This window comes from Antechinus flavipes, chromosome 1, assembly GCF_016432865.1.
Source record: "Antechinus flavipes isolate AdamAnt ecotype Samford, QLD, Australia chromosome 1, AdamAnt_v2, whole genome shotgun sequence".
NCBI lineage: Eukaryota > Metazoa > Chordata > Mammalia > Dasyuromorphia > Dasyuridae > Antechinus > Antechinus flavipes.
This window is the reverse complement of record NC_067398.1, coordinates 656156134-656180001: the sequence shown is the minus strand read 5'-3', so window position 1 is coordinate 656180001 and position 23868 is coordinate 656156134. Positions and strand designations below refer to the sequence as shown.

At 36.4% G+C, this 23868-nt stretch overlaps 1 protein-coding gene across 3 annotated transcripts; it reads left to right on the top strand.

Moving 5' to 3' along the window:
• The first annotated feature begins 6199 nt into the window (after nucleotides 1-6199).
• BRME1 (break repair meiotic recombinase recruitment factor 1) lies at nucleotides 6200-23526 on the top strand. Of its 3 annotated transcripts, none has more exons than XM_051965706.1 (5): nucleotides 6207-7750; nucleotides 17905-18035; nucleotides 20575-20664; nucleotides 22235-22390; nucleotides 22480-23526. In XM_051965706.1, exons 1-5 carry the CDS (start codon nucleotides 6311-6313, stop codon nucleotides 22484-22486), a joined length of 1824 nt encoding a protein of 607 aa, XP_051821666.1. In that variant the 5' UTR covers nucleotides 6207-6310; the 3' UTR covers nucleotides 22487-23526. The 3 variants fall into 3 exon arrangements, with proteins under 3 accessions (XP_051821747.1, XP_051821666.1, XP_051821833.1); XM_051965873.1 differs by lacking the exon at nucleotides 6207-7750 and adding an exon at nucleotides 17020-17273; XM_051965787.1 differs by lacking the exon at nucleotides 20575-20664 and having other exon boundaries at nucleotides 6200-7750.
• Nucleotides 23527-23868: the final 342 nt, after the last annotated feature.

The window sequence follows — 23868 nt, the reverse complement described above, 5'->3', positions numbered from 1 at the left end:
TAATTATAAAAGTTTTTTTATATAGTAGTAAAGAATTGTATGCCTATTGACTGGGATATAGACAAGCAAATTATAGTGTGTAAATGTAATGGAAAATTATTCTTGCATCATAAGAAATAACCATGAAGAATACAGAGAAGATGGGAAGCATTTCAATAAATTGATGCAAAATAAAAGTAAGCAGAACTAGTAAAAGAATATGCCCAATAAATACAACAATATAAATAGAAAGAATAACAACCAAAAAATAAAAACTGAACATTAAAACTACAAAAACTATAATAACCAAGCTTATCCCTAAAAAAGAAATATGACTGTGTAATTCCCTTCCTTCTTTGCAGATGTGGAAGGATGTGACATGTAATGAGAAATATACTGTAAGACTTATTCAATATATTTTGCTGAATTGCTTTTGCTTTTTCTTTTTAATTTTGTTTTATCAGGGATAGCTCTTTGGATAGGAGATAGGTGAAGGGACACATTGAAAGATAAAAGTGAGGCAAAAAAAATCTATGAAAAGCTAAAAACAAATTAAAAGTATAACTTCTCGCTGCCTAACTCTGAAGTAGATGTGGAGCCATATTTTTTAGACAACTATAAAAATTCACTTTTGTGTATATTTCTCAGTAGTATCAAAAGAATACATAGATATGGTTAATCTTTTAGTTTAAAAGGAAAACTTTAAAGGACTTTTTTTCTCTTTTACTATTGTTTATAGAACTCAGAAATGAAGTTTGTCCCAGTGTTTCCACAATCAAAGAAATCTTTGACACAAAAAACTGAGAGAAAGAAAGAAACTTCTAGGAGTAACAACACTAAACAGGTACAGCTCTGAAATATACTATGTTGAAATCATCTTACTCTTTGGCTAACATTATTGCCAAAATAACCTTTTTTGCTTTATGTGAATTGTGTGAGTTTTAAATGGGTCCGTCTTTGCCCCTGAAAGCAGGTATACTTTAATATATATATATGGAAACTTTTAAAATTAATTAATTAGTTTTTACTCCAGTTACAGTCAAAACAATTTTTTCATTTGTTTTAAAAACATTTGAGTTCCAAATTCTTTCTCTTATTCCCATTCTCAGCCCCCATTAAGAAACCATGTTAAACCTTTTTTTCTTAATAAAGGAATTTAGGATGGCTCTATAGGAATCATAAAAGACAAAACCAGGCTTATATACTTTTCTAATTGGTCATGTACAAAGATGATGAAAACCCAGTTTACATCCCTGTAATTAATCTTTTATTTTCAAGTTTTCTTGGGCCTGTGGCAGACTTATGGTCTTACACATGAACAAGATACTGCTTTGAGATATAGTTGTGGATGGTATTGATATCTCTGACTATGCATATAGCTGAAGAGACTATTGCACCACAACTTTAAATATTTAAATTTAGCAACTCCCAATAGAAAAATCAAAAGTGAAGGAAGCTCTTTTGTCAGAACCAAGTAGTTGAGAAAAGTCGTTCCCAGTGACTTTGATGAAATTGGATGAAAATGTTTCGCTTGCCCTGTAGTTGGTCAGTTATATCTCAAAGTATCACCAGTTATCAATGTGTTATGGACTTTGGTGGCTATAAGGAACTAATAAAGAAGCAAGTATCTAGATTCTGGGGACAGCAATAATTCTGTATGAAAGAGGAAGAGAGGGCAGCTATTAACCTTCTGTGGTATGCCCACAGAGTGCAGTCTTCTCATTCCAAGTAAGTACATTTTGTGATGTAACTTCATATTCTGACCCCTTAGCTTAAGCCAGATGGTTCTATTCATTGTCATCCAGATATTTTTGGCTCATTCTTACCTCTTCTTTAAACAGCTGTGGAAAGTATGTCCTCTCTTCCTTCTCTCTGCCTATTAATACCCTATTTTTCAAGAACAATGTGTATCCTATCTCTTCTGTGCACAATGATCTTCCCACTTCACTTTTCATCAGTTCATATTAGTTTTACCATGTTTTTTTTCCCCCTGAAACCACTCCCCTCATCATTATCTTATATAGCACAGTAGTACTTCCTCACAATCATATGGACAACTTATTCAGCCATTTCCCAGTTGATGAGCATTTCCTCGATTTTCAATTCTTTGCTATCACAAAAAGAGCTGTTATGAAGGTCCTTTTCTTTAGGTACAGACCTAATAGTGGTATGGTTTTATAGTTTTATAGCCCTATTTCCAGATTGCTTTTCAAAATAGTTCATTGCTCCACCAACAGTCTACTAATATATCTATTTTCCCTCATCCCTTCCAGCATTTGTCATTAATGATAGGTGTGAGGTGGTACCATAAAGTTGTTTTAATTTGCCTTTCTTAGGTCAATTGTGATTTAGAGCATTATTTCATTTTACTATCGATAGCTTTGATTTCTTTTTTTTATAAAAACTACCTATTCATATAATTTGGTCATTTATCAATTGGGGAATGGCTATAATTTTAAAATTTTGACTCAATTCTTTTTACATTTGAGAAATGAGACCTTTATCAGAGACACTTGCTATAAACATTTTTGTATTACTTCATTGTCTGTAGTATCTTTTGCAAAATATAGTTTCCTTGATTTGGAGGCAGGTAGATGGGCCTGGAATCAGGAAGACTTGAGTTTAAATACAGTCTCAGACACTTACTAGCTCTGTGACCCTGGATAAGTCCCTTAATTTCTGCTTGCCTTAATCTATTGGAGAAGGAGATTATACTCCAGCATCTTTGTCAAGAAAACCCCATGGATATTATGGTCCACAGTCACAAAGTCAGACACAACTGAATGACTGAACAAGTTTCCTATCTCTTTCAATTATGTGTGTTTTTGCTTTTGCTTTGTCTAAGATCATCTTTGCCACCCTTCTTCTCTTCACTTATGCATAAAGCATAATAGATTCTTCTTCAGCCCTTCATTTCAACTCTGTATGTGTCTTTCTGTCCCAAGTGTTTCTCTCCATTTCCCTCTGTTTATCCTTCTCTCCCACTCTCCCTTTCTCCTTTGTCTCTCTCGCTTTCCCTTCCTCTTTCCTTCCCCAAAATTTGGCTTTGATATTCCTATGAATTTTTATTTTGGGATCTCTTTCAGTAGTACTTGGTGAATTCTTTCTATTTCTATTTTACCCTCTGAATCTAAGATATTGGGATAATTTTCCTTGATAATTTCTTAAAATGATGTCTAGGTTCTTTTTTCAATCCTGACTTACAGGTGGTCTAATAATTCTTAAATTATCTCTTCTCAATCTATTTTCTAGGTCGATTGTTTTTCCAATGAGATAGTTTACATTTTATTTTTCATTCTTTTGATTTTGTTTGGTTATTGCTTGAAATCTCATGGAGTCATTACCATTTGCCCAATTGTAACTTTTAAGACATTCTTTCCTTCAGTGAATTTTTGTGCCTCTTTTATCATTAGGCCAAATCTATTTTTTAAGATGATATTTTTCTTCCTCTTTTTTTGTGTGCCTCTTTTACCAAGCAGTTAATTCTCTTTTCATATTGTCTTCCATCACCGCTTATTTCTTTTCACAATTTTTTCTCTACCATGCTTATCTTTTTAACTCTTCTAGGAATTCTTTGCTGGTCTTGGTTCTAATTAGTATTTTTCTTTGAGGCTTTGTGGGTCTTTTCACATTTTTGTCTTCTAAGTTTTTTCCCTATCACAATAATAGCTTTTTATGGTCAATTTTTTGTTATTATTGTTTATACATTTTCCTAGCTTATTTATTCACTTTAAACTTTATGATAAAGTTGGGCTCTGCTCTCCTGGGAGTGGGAAGACACTGTGCCATGCCAAGATTCAGACTTGTTGTGCTGTTTTTTTTTTCTGAGATTTCAGAGATTGTTCCTAGGAGTCTATAAATTTTTGATGTTTCTAAAGTGTTGTTTTCCTGGGAGAGGTGTGTTCACTGCATTCCTGGTCTGTGCCCTAGTTTTTACCTAGGAAGTATCCCTGAACCCTCTGCACATTAGTAGGTCTTTTGTTCATGGAACTGTGATCAAGGGCCCCAGATCCCTTGACTATTCACAAGTGCTCCTCTTTGCCCTGGAATTATGATCCAGAACTGTGTATGGGCAATAGAGTGGGAAATCATCTTAAATCAATGGTAAAATCAATGCCAGCTGCACTCTATAGTGCCAGCTCCTATAACCTCTTTTTGATCTTTTCTGATCCATTTACTGTCTCTGGGCTGAGAACTCCAAAAGTTGCTGCTATTGAGGCTTCCTCTAAGGCTCACTACTGATGCTCTTACCATGCCCCAACGTGCATTCACAATGATATTACAGACCTCTCCTTCAGCCTTCCTAAGTTGTCTTAGTCTGAAAAAATGTTTCCCTCTGACCTTTTGTTGGCTCTGCTGTTCCAAAATTTGATTTGAGGTGTTATTTTAAAGTTGTTTAGAGGGGAGCATGTTGGGAGAGTTCAGTGAGGTCCCAGCCTGGACTCTTATCTTGGCTTTCACGGTGCTCATGGTTGACACTACTTATATGGGGCTTAACATTTTCTTTGGTTTTTTTTAAGTGTTTTTTTAATTATAGCTTTTTATTTACAAGATATATGCATGGGTAATTTTTCAGCATTGACAGTTGCAAAACCTTTTGTTCCAATTTTTCCCTTTCTTCTCCCTACCCCCTCCCCCAGATGGCAGGTTGACCAATACATGTTAAACATTTAACATTTTCTTTGATTCCCACCTAGATTTCCTTAATATAGGGAACTCCAGTGTAGAAACTAATACAAATTGGTAACTCCTCTGTAACTTACAGACTTGAAGAATTTTATACTGTTTATTTGTTTGACCATAATTTATTTTATTTTATTTTTTTAAATTTTATTTTATAATAACTTTATATTGACAGAATCCATGCCAGGGTAATTTTTTTTTTTACAACATTATCCCTTGCATTCGCTTCTGTTCCGATTTTTCTCCTCCCTCCCTCCACCCCTCCCCTAGATGCTAAGCAATCTTATATATGTTAGATATGTTGCAGTATATCCTAGATACAATATATGTTTGCAGAACCGAACAGTTGTCTTGTTGCACAGGGAGAATTGGATTCAGAAGGTAAAAATAACCCGGGAAGAAAAACAAAAATGCAAATAGTTCACATTCATTTCCCAGTGTTCTTTCTTTGGATGTAGCTGCTTTTGTCCATCATTTATCAATTGAGTTAGGTCTCTTTGTCAAAGAAATCCACGTCCATCAGAATACATCCTCTTACAGTATCGTTGTCGAAGTGTATAATGATCTCCTGGTTCTGCTCATTTCACTTAGCATCAGTTCATGTAAGTCTCTCCAAGCCTCTCTGTATTCATCCTGCTGATCATTCCTTACAGAGCAATAATATTCCATAACATTCATATACCACAATTTACCCAGCCATTCTCCAGTTGGCGGGCATCCATTCAATTTCCAATTTCTAGCCACTACAAACAGGGCTGCCACAAACATTTTGGCACATACAGGTCCCTTTCCCTTCTTTAGTATCTCTTTGGGGTATGAGGCCAGTAGTAGCACTGCTGGATCAAAGGGTATGCACAGTTTGATAACTTTTTGGGCATAATTCCAGATTGCTTTCTAGAATTGTTGGATTTGTTCACAACTCCACCAACAATGCATCAGTGTTTGACCATAATTTTGACCATAATTCTAAAATAGTAATCATCAGAGGCAAGACTTAATCTAGGTATTTGAAAATCAGCCTCTTTCCACCAAATCATACTACCTTTCTCTTATCATATAATATTTTTTTAAAAGTTATCTAATTATTCATATGCATGATTCTTATACCTCTAGTTGGATTGTCAGCTCTTTAAGGGCAGAACTATGTCATATATCTATAACATCAATATAGTGCCTTGAACATAGTAGGCAATCAATAAATTATTAATGATTGATATAATTTGGCCATTATAATTAGTTTCTGCTTGTATATGTCTCATTCCCAATCCCACCCCTGATTTCACATGTAAATGAAGATATTTCAACGATTTCACATGAATAGTAGATTTCATATTGGTTGCCTCCTCAAGGAATAAGGGAGGAGGGAGAGAATTTGGGACTAAATTTTAAAAAAATGAATGTTAAAATTTTTAAATTGCTATTGGGAAATGTTTAACAAAATAAATTTTAAAATGTATTTTAAAAAAGAAAATAGGTAAAAGATCTACTCAATACTCCCAAATTTCTAATTTTTTCTCTATAGATAATGTTTCTGGAATCTAATTACCAGAAGGCAGAAAATATTCAATTTGATGAGCCTTTGGTAACAGCTATCCAGGAAGACAGGAAGTTGGAAGATCAAAAGCAAAAGGAATTTTTGATTACTGAAATGAACGAAGTTGGTAGTGGGAGAGTTCTACTTTTTCAGGCGCAGGACAGCCAAAGTCCCTTGAAGCCCACAGATGGAAACCATTATATTGTTGCTGGTACATTCAACAATACTCCTCAGGAGATGGAAAGTATAACCCCTGTGCAAGAAAGAACTAACAAAGAGTATCTTTCAGAAGAAATGACAAATACTTTGAAAGGCAAAAATCCAGAAAGCAAGAATTTAGAATCTGACTCCCTTGCTGAACTGGAAATCAACAGAATACCAATATATGAGAATTTGCCTGTAGGCAGCCACAGCCAAAAAGAAGCAGCCCAATTAAGCAATAATACTTCAAAAATACAACAGAAGAGACCTCTATTAGACAGAAAAGCCACCCACAAAGGTGATATTATTCAAGAAGAAGTAGGAATTTCAAGCACATACAAGCTTATAGAAGGTTTAGATAGTGATGACTTCCCTGAAGGACAAGAAAAGAGGGAAGACAGTAGCTTGCCCATGATTCCATCAGATTATAATTTATCAACTGCTAGAGAACAAAGTACGGACAAGCAGGATCTCCGGGACAATGTTATAGAACAGGGTTGCTCTGATAATATGCCACAATCTAACAATACAAACCAAAATGCAAAACTCAGCCATAACAGCCGAGGGTCTAAGATATTTAGAGAAGAATGTCTTAGCAACTCATGTCTCACAGATACTGACTCAAAAGTAATTACATTTATTTCTGAATCCAAAGGGATGGCACAGGTTACTAAGACTAGCCAGCCTATCAATGGAAACACTGAAATCCCTTCATTTTATAGTAGGAACTCTTCTGTCAAGGTCCTGCTGGAAGGAACCCTTTATACTGAAAAGGATAGAGAAGAGGCAAGACATGATAGTGAGCCATCTAAAGACATCAGGGTGGTCTCAGACAATTCAGCTTCTATTGTATTGACTCCTAAGGATCTTATACCTAAGACTGAACACAAAGATACCATAGTTCTAGCCCTGGAAAAAGAGAATTTATATCCAATTGTGGAACAGAAACAGGTAACTACCAGCACTGACCAAAAGGAAGTGAATCAGCTTTCAGGGACAAGTGTCACATCACCTTGGTTGATAGATTTGGTGGATGAAAATGAATCTAACTTAAGTATCATCACTGGAAGAAGTGAGCAAAACCCTGGTCTCAAGGAAAGCAATCTGTCAGTTAGTACTGCCTGTTTGTTCATGGAAAAAGAGATGACAGCTGATCCTGTCAAAGAAACTGAGACCAATGTGAGCAGTCGAAAATCCCCTTCTGTGGAAAAGACAGGTTTGTCTGAAAGAAGATCTAATTCTGAAGATCATACTGATTGGGGAGAATCCTTAGCTCTGGAACTGGATTTTTTGCCAGACAGCCAGATACGTGACGCTCTTGATGATCCTAACTTTGGATTTTCATCTGACCAAGTAAGGCCTTCTATATATTATTTCCAGATAGTCATTGTGTCATTGACATTGATTCAATTAAATTTGAACATTTGTGATTTCTTTCTCTATGGCAATTGCTGTATGGTGGTTATTTCTCTCATAACTCCGGATTATTAACCTTTTCTTATAATAATTTAATATTTTGTATTTGTATAGCAAAAAAGTTTAAGTGATTAATTAATATTTTGGATATCATCCAATACATGGTAAATTCCTATGGTGATGAATGAAGTAAAAACTAATTTTCGATAACCTATAGGCATTCTACATGATCTGAATATCCCTATATATACGTGTGTGTATCTATGTATATATGCATGTAATATGTCTGTGTTTTTTTTGTGTGTGTGTATATATATATCACCAATGAGACATTTTTATATATGTCCCTTGTTTCTATGCTAAATCAGTCACAGGACTTTGAAGAACCCATAGACAGCAAAAAATTATTTATTTTGCCATCTTGGAATATATCAGAAAGCAAACTAAATATTGTCTCATTCACCATGTGTCTAGAATTTGGTATAATCCCTTAATTCCTACAATTTTCTTCTGCCAAATCTGGAATGAAGAATTTATTTAGACATTTGCTTTTTGATTGATTGTCTTGAGATATTTACATGTGGAAAACATATATCTGATCACAGAAAATGATATTACTGATAGGAAAAGAGGATTAGCTACAGACATTTGATTCCTTGTTTTTGGAGAATAATTTTTTGAGTCCTGTTGGGATTCTTTTGGCACTTCACTTCCTTTAAGGATCTAACAACAGAACAAGAACAAAATTAAACAAATGTTGGCTTTTATTGTTGTTGACTCAGTGCCAGCTATCTGTGCTTAGTTGCCTGGACAAATGGAAGTATTATATTTAGTAAATCATATAGGAAGAGTGAAGGATCCTTGGACACTTGATAAATCCGGATCGACTGGAGTACAATTCATCTTTCTGTTTCTAGGCTCTTAAGTCAACAAATGCGTCTCCTTGATTCATCCCTTGTACAAAGCAAGACTTCCCCTCTTGTCCACTCACTAGTCATAAACTGCCTAAACATTGCCATCTGTAATTTACTTTGCAGTGACAGGCAATGTATTTTATATATTTGAGCCTCAGTTTTCTCATCTGTATAGTGGAAAAAGGATTTATCTTACCAGGTTGACCAAGTAAATCCCTCTATGTGCAAAGTTATCCCAATCCATACTTCTGAATGTTATTTATTTTATCATCCCTCCTCTTATTAGCCTTCATTTTCTCCCTGTCTATTGATTTCTTTCGTAAAACATGCCTAAAACCATGCCCACCTCTCCCCGATCCTCAAAAATGTCTCACTTGATCTACCTATCCCAGCTGTTATCCTATACATGCAAAGATAGTTTTCAACATTTACCTTTGCAAAATTTTGTGTTCCAAATTTTTCTCCCTCCATCTCCCCATTCCCTAAAACAGCAAGCAATTTGATATAGGTTAAATATGTACAGTTCTTCTAAATATATTTCTAAATTCGAATGATTAAACTTCTTGAAAGGCTTTATGTAGTCAGTGGCTTTACTTCCTTCTGTCTCCCTTTCTCCTTAATTCTTTGTTAACCTGGCTTCCAATTTCATCATTCAACTGAAATTTTTCCCCCCAAAGTTATCAGTGTTCTTTTAATTGCCAAATCTAATAGAATTTTGTCAATCTTCATCCTTCTTGAGCTATCTGGAGACTTTGTTGATCATCTTCATATCCTCTAATCTTCTCCACATTACTGTCTCCTCATTCTTCTCCTATTTATCCAATCATTGCTTCCCAGCCCTCTTTGCTAGATCTAAATCCAGGTCATTAGGTCCAAAGCAGAATTCACTATCTTTACTCCTAAGTTCTCTCCTCTTTCTAATTTTCCTATTTTTGTGGAGAGAACCACTATCCTAGTCATGTAGGATTGCAGTTTTGTTGTCATCTTTGACTACTGACTACCACTGACAACTTTGACTTTCTGTTCCTATCCCATATCTAATTAGTTGTCAAGATTTGTGATTTCTGCCTTCTTAATTGTAAAGATGTTGCCACGCCCCTGGTGCAGGCTCTTGTCACCTGAATAACTGCAGTAGCCTGCTGATGGGACTGTTCACCTTGAGTCTCTCCATATTCTAATCTATCTTCCCTTTAGCCACCAAAGTTATTTTCTAATGTGCAGGTCCAGCCATGTCACTCTACTCTGGATGTAATTGTTTTAAAATAAGCTTATGTGTGTATTTTTCAATAAATCAGGGCAGCCTAGACTCTCAGCTCAAAGGGAAGGAACAGTGCTGGCTAAGATAGAGGAGTAAGTAGGTTTTCTGCTTCTATTCTTTACTAAAGAGCTAAAGTTTGGCAGAGTCCAACATTGAGAAAATAATCACATTTTTCCATATGTCATTTAGCCTATTTTAAAGTGAGTGAACTTGGCTAACTTTGCCATATAGAGGGTAAGGCTTTTCTCATTACTGTCTCATTGAGAAGGTTAAGGGTATTTCCTGGACTGTTCTATATGAATCCACTCCTCACTGATGATAATTTGACTGCCTCAAGGTATTATGAAGCTGAGTTTTCATTTTTATTGATTAGACAAGGGAGCAGAGACTCAGTTGGAGAGGAGAAACCCTTCTTACTCTGACCAGTGGGTAGGAAGGTTGCCTGTGGAAACAGACCTGACTCAGTTTGGTAAGTTTGCTCTGATAGTACCCTAAATCCTAACTTCACTTAGGGATGGTTAAATGGTGCTATTTTTAAAAGATCATTATGCTTTCATAAAGGTAAATGATAAGGAAAGAAACTGCAGTTTGAGTAATTGGTGATGGTAACAGCATCCAGAAATCAGGATTCCTGAGTTTTATTGTTACTTTCAGCAGTGACTTGATAAGAATGAGTCACCTAGAACAGTGTTTTCTAACCAGTATGTGCCTGAACTAGTTCCCAGAAAACCTTTACAACCAAAGTTTTTTGCTTCATAAGACCCATCCACTTAAAAAACTGACTACTCTATCTTGTTCCTTCTAGGTTTCTTCTCCCCAGCTCTCAGGTCTTGTCCTCTGAACTTCTGAAGGTTTAATAGATTGTAAGATCTATTTTCCTATAAAGAGACGATATTAGGGATTGTAATAATATTTCTTTTCCTATAAAGGGATGATATTAGAGATTATTATTACAATTACAAATAACAGAAGACCTATAAAAGAAGGACATATATGATATATGTTTGAACAATAAATATAGAAGAGAATTGGTCAGAATGTGGATCAAAGCATAGTATTTTCACCTTTTTTGTTGTTTATTTGCTTGTTTTTTCCTTATTTTTTTCCTCCTTTGATCTGATTTTTCTTGCACAGCATGACCAAATGTAGAACTATGTTTAGAAGAATTGCACATGTTTAACCTTTATTGGATTTCTTGCTGCATAAGGGAGGAAGGAAGAGAAGGGAGGGGAGAGAGAAAAATTTGGAACACAAGATTTTATAAGGGTGAATGTTAAAAACTATCTTTTGAATGTATTTTGAAAAATAAAAAGCTTTTATTAAAAAAGGAAGAAGTCAATCAGTCAGTCAACAAGCATTTTTTAAGCACTTCCTAGATATCAGGTACTCTATTAAACACTGGGGATACAAAGACAGGTGAAAACATAGTTCCTGTTCTCAAGGAGTTCCCATTCTAATAGGGTGGCAGTATGCAAACAACTATAACATATGATAGATAGACACATCTATTATCTATATAGATAGGGAAATGAAAAGTAATTTATGAGGCAGGGAACTAGGGAAGAAGGACTGGAAAAGGACTATTTCAGAAGGTGGGATTTGGAGTGTCTTGAAGGAGGCCATAAATTCAGTAGGCCAAGATGTAGGACAGTTTAGGGCTATGGAACGTAGTGGGCTAGGAACAGTAAGAAGGCCAATGCCACTGAATCACTGAGTGGTAGAGAGGGGGAAATTATAAGAAGACTGAGAAGATAGAAGGGGCCAACTTGAGAAGGTTTTTTATAGTTGACTGGGAGGTAATCTTGCATAAGTGCAGGTAGGGTCACAAAGTAAGATGTGGACTTTAGGAAGATCACTTTGACAGATGAGTGGAGGATGGCCTGAAATGGAGAGACTTAAAGACAGGGAGACCAACCAGCAGTTTGTTGTAGTTATCTAGATGTGAAGTGTGAGGACCTGCATTAACAGACATATAGCTGTGAGAGTGGAGAAAAGTTAAGAAAGTAGAAAAAACAAGACAACTGGAAATGATACATGACAAGGAGTGTGGAATCAAGGAGACCCCAAAGTTGTGAACCGGGTTGACTGGATAGGTGGTGGTACCTACCTCAGAAATAGCAAAGTCTGGAAAAGGAGAAGTTACGAAAAAAAGATACTGAATTTTGTTTTGGACCTGTTGAATTTAAATGTCTATCCAGTTCACAATGTCTAATATGCAATTGGAAATGCAAGGCTAGAAGTTAGAAGAGAGATTAGGGCTTGGGCTGGATAAATTATAGATCTGAGAATCATCTGCATAGAGAGCCATGATAATTGATTCCATAGAAGCTGATGAGATCACAGGCACCAAGTGAGATAATATAGAGAGGAAAGCCCAGGAGAGCATTTGGGGGATACTCACTGGAAGAAAGAAGGAATATTGGACAAGTCAAAACCGAGTTAGAGAGTAGGTAGAAGAAAGTAAAGAGACAACTGAGATAGTGAATTCTTTCAAAGGATAGGGGCAGAGCCATGATAATTGTAGCAGTTACGGCTTTAATATTTTTATCCCCCCAGGTATGAACTCAGGAAGCGGAAGGAGGGTGGAATGGGGGAGAGAGCCCTTTTCAGGAAAGGCTGAAAGTGTCTGGTAGACATTTGGGGGTGAAGTAGAGGTTAGAATGGGATGATTGTTCAGGCCTTGACTACCCTCTAGTGGCCAGAGGATCAAATGCAGTTGGTGGAAATTTGTAGAGACCTGGTGTTCAAAGAACTAGGTTCAGTAGGGCCCAATCAGATGGCTGATTTGATTGTTGCATTCTGAATCTCTCTTGACAAGATTTTAACAGAAATGAGAGCTATCTCCCTGTATGTTAAAAAAAAAGTCTTGACCTAGTAAAGCCAAAGGATCACACTAGGTTCTTTGGAAAGATATAAAACAAATAGAAAAATAATATATTCTCTCTGCCACCTTTATGTCCAGTAACCCAAAATAAACTTGAAGTAAATTAGGAGGTAACATAGACAGATTTGAAACTAGATTCAGCATTTGATCTTTGAGTTATTAATAATGAACCAGATGTGACAAATATTTTAGTAAGGGATGGGGCACAGAGGGGGTAGTGCTTTAAGTGCTTTCATTAAAATAACTTCTTAAGTTATTGGGTAGGTAACAGGTATTATCATTATTATAGATGTGTTCAGAGAATATTAATGACTTAGCTATGGACCATAGTAAGTGTTGGAAATAGTACATGAATCTAGTATGCTTTTCTACATCTTTTTGAAAGAGGTTTTTTTATTATATATATTTTTAATTACCAGAAATCCAATTTCTCTTTCTTCCTTCTTGACAGCAGTTGATAAAAGAAAACCAAACCCCACTATCAGTATATATGATCAAGGAAAACAAATCTGCATTGTCTGTGTCCAAAAAATCAACAACAAAAACATGTCTCATTCTATCCTCTGAATCCTTTACTTCTCTATCAAGTGGTAGCTAGCATGTTTCATCATGAGTTCTTTGGAGTTGTGGTTGGTCATTGTGTTGATCAGAGTTATTAAGATTTTCAAAGAAGTTTGTCTTTACAGAATTGTTATCATCATATAAATCATTCTTCTGCTTCTGCTTCTGCTTAAATTGAGTCAGTATTAGTTGTAAAAGTCTTCCCAGATTTTGGTTTTTTTCTACTCCATCCATTCCTTGTTTCTTTTTTTTTTTTAACATGTGAAGTTGTGCAAAATATATTTCCATATTAGTCATGTTATGAAAGAAAACAAAGATCAAAAAAACCACACAAGAAAAATAAGGCAACTTTTAATAAGTATGCTTTAGTCTTATTCTATCAGTTGTTTCTCCAGAAATAGATAGCATCCTAAGTCTTTCCCATTCCTTATTTCTTATACTACAATAGGGCTCCATCACATTTAGATACCATAATTTATTCAACTATCTCCCAATTGATGGATACCCTTTTAGTTTTTAGTTCTTTGCCACTGCAAAAATAGCTAAAATTTTTATACAGAATAAGTTTGTTTTGCTTAGGACCATCCCCCCCTTAACTTACCCTCTTTCTAATTCTCCTTTCTCCCTTTTCCTTGTTCTCATTTTCCTCTGTGTGTGTATGTGTTCTTACCTCTTTTGACCAGTTCAGATTAAAATGTCAATTGCTTTCCAACCCCTTGCACATTTTTATAACCTTCTACTTTGCGTATCTCTTTGAGAAATATTTTTTCTAACTTTCCTTTCTCTCCATAGTTTATTCCACTCCCCCTCTTTCCATTCTCCTTTTAAGATTATCAAGACATCACAGAACCACTTCTAGGTCTTCTAATTGGACTCTTCCTATAACTCCTGGTGATTATTTGGGCTCAAAGAGGACACATATATCATTTCCCCATATTAGATTTTAGCAGTTTCTCCTTGTTTAGTGCCTTATGATTATTCTGTTGTGTTTACCTTTTTTTTTTTTGTTTCCTTTTAATTCATGCGTTTGCAAAGTATTGCAGTTCTAGTCTTTTATCAATACTATTTGGAATTTATCTATTTTGCTAGATAAGCTGTTCTTGATTTATAAGTCTTTAATCCATTGCTTTCTGGATTATGGTATTCCAAGCTCTTCTTTATGGGAACTACTGAATTATGTGTAATTCTGACTGTAACTACTCAATACTTAAATTCTTTTGTACTCAGGCTTCTCTGGGTATATCCAGTTCTAACATGGAGATATCCTCCAGGACCTTTTGAGCATACTTGCTTCCTTCTGCTCCTAGAAATAGGCCTGGAATTGTTTTTTCTGTTCTATTTCTTCTCTTCAGTTTCAGATGATTCTCACAAATCGGGAATTCAGAGCTATGGCAACCTTGGAACCAGCTTTACAGGTGGCATAGAAGCTAGAAGAAGTCAGGGGACCTAAGACTCAAGCTCCCAGACTGAGACCTGGGATTGAGCTTTATGGGAATCAAGTTAAACTATGAACCTGATCTTCCCCCTTCTCCATCCCCCTCCAGCTTTTCTCCCCAAACTGAGGTAGTGCCTGTAGAAGGCACTCCCTGAATTGGGAGAGCAAGTTTGTTTATTTATGAAGTGTAAAAGCTAATCTGATTGTTAATGACTAAATGGAACTAGGGTGCTAGGGACTACTCTCATTATACTTGGGGAATACTATCATGTATGGGCTGGAGCTGATGGCAAAGATTTTGGCCCCCAGTTCCCTGAATGGGGAATGGAGATCTGAGTCCTAGAATGGCCAGAAACTATTGTGGTACACTTTCTTTCTGGCTGTTTTGTAGTGTTTTCTTTTAACCTGGGAGCTCTAGATTTTGGCTATAATATTTCCAGGCGTTTTTCATTTGGAAATTGCTTTCTTTCTTTCTTTTTTCCTTTCTTTCTTTCTTTTTTCTTTTTCTTTTTTTTTTTTTTTTTTTGCTGAAGCAGTTGTAGTTAAGTGACTTGTCCAGGGTCACACATCTAGGAAGTTTAAGTGTCTGAGATCAAATTTGAACTCAGGTCCTCCTGACTTCAGGGCTGGTGCTCTATCCAGTGTACCACCTAGCTGCCCTTGGGAGTTTCTTTTAAGGCAAGACTGGGAGAATTTTTCACTTTCTGATTTGCCCTCTGGTTATTTTCTTTTTAACACTTCTTGAAAATATGATGTTTAAACTCTTTTTTTTAAAGTTTTTTTTTATTTTCAAAACATATGCATGGATAATTTTTCAAAACTGGTCCTTGCATAGCCTTGTGTTTCAGATTTTCCCCTCCTCTTCCCCATCCCCTCCTTGAGATGGCAAGCAATCCAATATATGTTATACATGTTAAATTTAATATGTGTAAACATATTTATATAATTCTCTTGCTGCACAAGAAAAATCAGATCAAAAAGGAAAGTAAATGAGTAAGAAAACAAAATACAAGCGAACAACAATAAAAAGAGTGAGAATGTTATGTTGGACCTATATTCAGTTCCCACAGTTTTCTCTCTGGATGTAGATGACACGCTTCATCACACATATCACACACTAGTTCCGAGGATCTAGCATCAATCATCTCATTGTTGGAAAGAGTCATGTTCATCAGAATTGATCATAGTATAATATTGATAGTGGCATGTACAATGATCTCTTGGTTCTGCTCAGCTCATTTAGTATCAGTTCATATAAGTCTTTCCAAATGTCTCTAAAATCATTCTCTTGATCGTTTCTTATAGAAAAATATTCCATAACATTCACATACTAAAATTTTTTTATGATGCTTTTCAGGTAGCCCCATTGATTCTTAAATTATTTCTCCTCTAACTTTTCTAGATCACTTGTTTTTGCTATGAGATTTTATATTTTCTTCTTCTTCTTCTTCTTCTTTTTTTTTTTTTTTTTTTTTGGTCTTTTGTATTTTAAGATCTTTTGTCTTGTGGAGTTATTAGCTTCTGTCTTGGGCCATTCTAATTATCAGGAAGTTTGTTGCTTGGCAAAGTTCCATACTTCTTGTGCCAAGCTGTAATTGCCTTTCCAATTCTTTCTTCCATAGTTTTCATTTCTTTTCCATTTTTCCCCTCTTAACATTCTCATTTGATTGATAAAAACTTTTTAAAAATTCTTACTTAATAACTTTTAGAAATTCTAGCTGAATTTGCAGGGTTCCCAAAATGAGCCACCTCAGATCCTGAAATAAAACAATAGTGAATACCTCCAAGTAAGGAACAGCAGGACCAGCCCAAGCTATTTGAGGTTCTGCTTATAAATGTTTTAGTCAATCTTTTCTTTTGGGCTTTTTGTCTTGAGCATCTGTTACTTTAATAATTATTTATGAGTAATTCTTATTTTGTTTGTTCATTCTTTCAGCCTACTTCCTGACTTTGGGCCTGGCTCTATGTATTTCTGGGAAGATTATCTGGGCTGCTCTTGCTACTACTTTCTTAGAGTATTGAGTGTTACATTATTCCAGGATATTGGGGACAGTTCAGGCTGGAGACCTATGTATTCAGTGTTCCCAAATTGATCTGATATGGGCAAAGTTTGACTGTCGTCCCCTGGTCTGAGCTCTGTGATTTTTGAACATAAATTTGGATCTGAACAACAGTTTGGCTTGGAATCCCTGCCCTGGTTAGTGCCCTGCAAATTTCACATGACTAGAAACTGGAACTGAGATCCTGCTCAGCTCATTGGTTCCAAGTTACACATCTGCTGCTTGTTTCTGATTTTGCCCCTTGTTTGGTATATAGCCTAGGGCCTGCAATAGCCGCTTATCCTGGATTACTGTCTCTAAGATTGGGTTTTCTCAGTCTGTCCTGGATCTATGATCTGAAACTCAGTGGTGAGTGACAGAAGTGCCAGGTGGCTCTTGTTCCTGCTTCATATAGGCTCCTTTATGTCGGACCTAAGATCTATTTGCTTTGATTTGTTATATGGTTTGGGCTAAACCATGACCCCAGGGTACAGAGACTTTTTTTTTTTAATTTTCTGATCATGATTCATTCTGGTAAATTTTTAGATCCACTTAGAGGAGTTGGCTCTTCTTCCTGCTACTCTTATCTTTGTCTCTCACACTGCCTTTGTATGGTCTTGTGATTAGTTAGTAAGATCCATTTTGTAGATGAGAAAACTGAGATCCAGAGACTTTAAATAACTTGTCCAAGACCATCCAGAGTATAAGTAACAAATTTAGGATTCAAATCCAGGGCCTTAGGCTTCCAGTTCAATGCCTTAGCTCTCACACCAGGGCCATCTTTCCCATTTGGTTGTCCTCCTCTTACTCATTGCTCTTTCACAGTCGCTGCTATTGTCCCATGCCTAATTTGTGGTTGTGTAAGAGTAGATAGTATGGATATCTGACTGCTGCTATTTGAAGGTTTGTTTGGATGACCATTCTCCAAATACCTACTGCAGTGTTTGGTTTCAAGCTACTGTTTACACATGTGATCTTTTTATGTGTCCTTTTTTCCTAGATATCTCCTGTGGAAAGTCCGTTGGTTCCCTCCTTGCCTGGCAAAAATCCCCACCTTGATGAAGAACAAGTTCAATCAAAGGCTCTAATGGTCCGGAAAAGCACCTCTTCCTACAACAAGCTACAGCCCAGGTAGATGGTAGAATAAAAAGCCATCCTAGTCCTTTCAGCCTCCTGGGAGAACCTTTGTCTTTGAGACCACTGGTCCAGGCTATGGAATTGATTCCTTTGAGAGGCTGGTGTTTAGAAGTTGGACAATTATTAACATAGCACATAGCAAATAGACATTTTGCTTCGGAGGACAGTAGTGGTGGTGTGTGGTAGAGGGTAGAGGTTGGAACTGGGGATGGTGGGCTCAAATTCTGGCCCCTTTTTTAACTTTTGATAACTCAGAAAAGCTACTTAACTTCCCTCTTCTTGGTTTCCTGGTTTTGTTTTGTTTTGTTGACTAGGTAAAAGAGGCCATTCTTTGCCTCAATTCTTACCTAGCCTTAATCACTGATGAGGTGTTGTCTCAGTCAAATTGAAACCTGGGAAAGGAAAACCTGGCTTACAAAGGCCAAGGTCTCCCAGTGCACTGGGGCCGTCTCATTTTAATCTATATCTTGGTACTGGACCCAGATAACTCTGGAGGAAAAAGTGAGGCTGGTGATTTAGCATAGCCCTCCCTCACTCAAATCTAGTTTACTTGCAACACATGACATCTCCTTCCCAATGTCATGATTTTCTTCTAGAACAAAAGGCAAACAACAAATGAACAAACCGGGAAGGAATTGGATTAGATATTTCCGAAAATCCCTTCAGGGAATCTAGGTGCCATAGTAGATAGAGCACTGAGCTTGGAATCAGGAAGATCATCTTCATAATTTAAATCCAACCTCAGACACTTAGTAACTTTGTGACTCTGGGCAAGTCACTTAATCCTGTTTGCCTCTGTTTCCTCATATATAAAATGAGCTGGAGAAGGAAATGGCAAATCACTCCAGTATTTTTGCCAAATGAGTCATGAAGAGTCAGGAACTACTGAAAACAAAATCCCTTCAAGCCCTAAATTTATTATCTTATTAAGCAAGTGAAACTTTCCCAGACAGGAAATGAATGGTCAATCTTCTCCTGAATTCCTTTCATATTTATTATAGTGTTTACTGTTCATTTATTACTTGATCATTAACTGCTATGTTTTGCTATTTTGTCATAAGATTATAGAATATTAGAAATAGAAAAGATCTTAGTGATCATTCGGAAGCCTTGTTATATGCAGGAGGACTTAAGACTTGCAGAGGAGAAGTGACTTACTTTAAAGTTAAGAAGATAATAAGTAGCAGAAGTGAGATTCTTGATGGTAAACTTCAATATTGATAGATGGCATCTTAGAAGTAGTGGGATTTGGACTGATCCCTTGAAGCTGAATTCAATTTGGAGAAGTAGAAAAAAGTGAAAAGAAAGAAGAAAGAATGCATGAACAAGGCAGACTGGCATGTTCATGTGATAGTAAGCCTGGCTTACCTAGAAGAGAAAGTGAGTACAACACCTTAATTTATCAATTCTTTTTGGGGAGAAGGGTGTTTAAGTGATGAAATTTTTAGATAACTAAAATTTATCCCTTTAAGCATCAAAAACAAATTTAATTTAAACTATTTGCATGTAAATCTTTCCAAAATGTATTGTATCTCCCCACCTTGGTAAATTTGGGTAAAATTCTTCACTTAGGTTCACAAAATCAGTTTTATAAATTCAGGATTGTAGAGATCCAGCTAGAAAGTTGTTCATATAAATCATTCATAACAATCCTACAAATTAGGACCTACAGGTATTATTATTGCCATTTACAGTTGAAAAAACTGAGGTACAAGGAAATAATGTGACTTGCCCATAGTCACACAACTATTAATAAATGTCATCGGAAGAATCTGAACTTACATCTTCTTGACATTAAATCCAACACTTCATCTACTAAACAATGTTACCACTCAGAAGAAGCCGTGTACCTATTCTATTGGACCCCAGAGGATAGAAGAAGGAATAATAAGAGAAAATTGCAGAAAAATTTTGGCTTGGAAAAAATTAATAATTAGAGCTATCTAGAACATGGCGAGTTCTAGTGAGAAATATACTACTCAGGAAAGGATTGAATCAGATGAATTCTCAGATTCCTTCTTCAAAGTCAAAAATACTATGATTCTCAAATGTCTGAGTATTCCAAATACAATTAAATTTTTCTCAATTACTCTGGGTCCCCAATGTGACCATCATTTATTTTATTCTCCTATAACATTTTTGTGTACTTCCTAAGGAATTCTTGAGGGATAGAGATCAAATTGCTCTTGCACTAAATAGCCCCACTCCAGTGCTTTTCTGGTTAGTAGATCTCTCTTCTTCTGTGCTGGTGGTCTCTATCAGTCTCTTCTTGCTCTGATCAATATACCTCATCATCATGTCAGCATATATTTGCATCCAGGAGTCCCTCTGCCCCTCCTGCAGGGATCAGTAAAGTTGTCCCTTCTGCCTTCTCCTATTTTTAATGGAAATCCATTTTTAAATCACAGCTATTTTAATAGTATTTAATGCCTGGCTAGCCTGAAGACCTTCAAATATGTTTTACCATGGAATGTATTGGAGTGAAGCTAGATAATTTCAATCTCCTTTAACTCTTTTTCTTTTTTGCCTTAAGGGATGAGATGGCAGAAGGCATCTGTGACCCCCCAAAAGAAGATGCCACAGCTATTATCTGTGGCCTGACTGTTGAGCTTTCTAACCTCAAGTAAGGACTAGCTCCTGCATCAGGGAGGGGGACAGAAGCACTCTCTAAAAATAAGGGAATGTGAGAGGTCTGGAGACTGAGAAAAGAGGGAAGAAAGGAGGGACCAAGCTCAGGATTACAGAAACATTTCTGTCATGGAGGCAGGAAGGCATGAATCAACAACAATAAGGGCAAAAAAATCCCAAGGTAAATCCACCTGCAAAGGACCAAGCCTGTATCTTACCTGCTCAGACATGCAGGTTGTAGTTCTCTGGTGGAATATCTGAAGTTTCCCATGAACATAATAATGATAATGATGACAATGACTCACAGACATAGAATGTTAGGCACTTTCCTGACAGCAGCCCCCAGAGAAATGGAGAGCAGGGCTTTTCTCTCCATTTAACAGATGAGAGGTAATGAGCCTTGCCAGGGCGCATCGCCAGCAGCCATTTGGGTCAAGACTTGAAAACAGCTCTTCTTGGAACCAGGATCAGGGCTCTTTTGATTACCATAATAATGGCAATTTATGTTTCCATAGCACTTTAATTTTACAAACTGATTTCCTCCCATCCACCCTAGGAGGTGGATAGTATAACAAACATATTTATGTCAGTTTTAAAGATAAGGAAACTAAATTTAGGAAAGATTAAGCAATCTGCATGGGATTATTCAGCAATGAGTCCACTAAGGCACCATAATGCACAAAGTGCTGGGTCTTAGAGTCAGAAGATGCCTCTTTCTGGGTTCAGATCTGCCTCAGACACTCACTAGCTGTGTGACCTTGGGCAAGTCACTGCACCCTTTTTGCCTAACTTTCCTCATCTGTCAAACAAACAGGCAAGGAAATGACAAACGGCTCCAGTATTCTTGCTTAGAAAATCCCAAATGGGATCACGAAGAATGGGACACAACTGAACAATAAACAATTCCTTTAAGTTTTAGAGCTGGGATTTGAACACAGTTCTCCTGACTTTTATTCTAGTGCTACTTTACCCTTGAACCACTGTGATGGAAAAACTTTGTTTAGAGACTAGGGAAATCACGGGTATTTATTCTCTTGTGTGGTCTGATAGCTTCCTCTTGATTATTTAGCCAACTCCATTTTGTGGAGAGATTGCCTAGACCTCATCACTTATCTCCTATTTTGTATTGTATTCCTCTTCAGGTCACTATATTCTTGGAAAGATTTAGAAGAAACACAGTTTTGGAGCTATAGAAAGGGGTTTTGTTATTGGGCTCTTTATTTTTTTTAACTTTGATAAGTGTGTTGTTTTGACTTAGTTATAAAAAAAAACCTTAATTTTAATATAGCACTTCCAGGTTTATGGAATGTTTTACATGTGTTTATTTCATTTCACAATAACCTTGTGAAGTAGGGGATATTATTGTCCCCGTTTTACAGCTGAGTAAAGTTATTACTGAGAAGTTAGGTGACTTGTCCAAGGTCACATAGCTTAGAAAGTATCCCAGGTAAGATTTGAACTCAGTTCTCCCTAACTCTACATCCAACTTGCATCACCTAACTGGCTAGGGAGATCACAGCATAGATGATAATAACTCATATTCAGTTTCTCCCATTCTTTTTCAGCCGACTGATCATGAGCACTCACAGAGATCTGGAATCTTTCAGACGCCTAAAGCACCGAAAGGGAAAAGCAGCTGGGAAGCTGCCCAGCTACCAGTTTCCCTATCCCCCAAATGGAATGACATATTGCTCCCATGCTGTGAAGAAATGGAAAGAGAAGTAAGGCTGTAAGACCACTTGAGAAAGACAATTCAGGTGGCTGGTTCTCAGAGCCTCTTTAAGGTTTATATGTTTTTCTTTCTTTCCAGGTATTAGAAGGCCTTGCAAAGTGGAGTGTTTAAATTAGACCATCTGAAGCAACTGTTTTCTCTCTCTCTCTCTGAAATATGTTTAAAAGGCCTCTTAACAGTCTTTGGTGAAAAAAAAAAAAAAAAAAAAGCAGTGGAGCCTGAGAATAGTTTTCTGAGACCATTCTCAATTATTATTTTCCTCTCCAAGATCTAAGTGATAAAATTGGTCTTTAGGGGTATCAAAATATCTCTGGATTACTCTCTTCAGTTACTAAGAGTGGGGCCTTAATGCTTTCTTGAGAAACTAAAAGTTATTGTTGCTATACAAGAGGAAAACAAACTAAAATTGTAAAGAGAGGAGAGATTCTTGGCCTTATCCAGGAGTTCTTCTCTAAAGCTTTTCTCATTTATAAAGGAAGTTTTGATTGTAATTTGTAGCTTGAGCCAAATAACATTATTAGTTTCTGGAGCGAAAGCCCAGACCATTCAAGTCCAATTGATGTCTCTTAATGGGAAGGCTTGTTCTATTTTTTTTGCAGATGGAGGGAGTCCCAGTGGTCTTGGGAATAAACCCAAAGGACCAGTGAGAATACAAGATGTTTATTTTGATTTGCAAATTTCAGGTCATTTGGTTGAAGTTATCGAAGGTTCAGTATTTGTGTCTTTCCTAGAAAAGGAAAAGGCACTCTTTGTTTGTTAGATCTTTGCCCATCCCTTGATTTCCATATAGTTCTCCCTTAAAACAATATTAGTAAATGAGAATCTTTAAGTAAGCTATGACTTATAATTCAAATATTTCTATTTGTTAATGATGCATTATCTCACCTAAATAATGTTATCTGTATTCACCTCTGAATTCTTCACCCTTCGGGGCAGGATGTTTAATTCATTTCTTGTATTAGCTACTCACAAAATCCCCAGGAAATTAAGAGAAGGATGAAAAACTGATGGGTCACAAAGAAAGATTGGGAATTTCCATACATCATCTCACAAGTCACTTCAATTTATTAAAAATCTACTGTATGCAAAGCAGTGTACTCAAATGTTGGGTATACAAAAAGCTATCCCAGGTGTATAAATATCACAAAGATGTGTGCTTGTATGTCTGCATATATGGGTGGGGTGGGTGGGTGGGGCATTGTGTAGATATAGATATCACAAAGAGCCAATATAGCTAGAACAAATCATGTTAGAATAACCTCATCTCCTTTTCTGACAGGGTTATTAGATTGATAGAATTGGGGGAATGCCACGGAATATGGTCTACCATAGTTTAGCAAAACATTTAGCAGAATCTTTTATAGATTCTTTGGTGAGCAACATGCTGTGCTATATATTAGACAATAGTATGGCTACGTTAATGTGGAATTTGTTGAATGTTTGGATCCTAAGAGTAGTCATCAACGA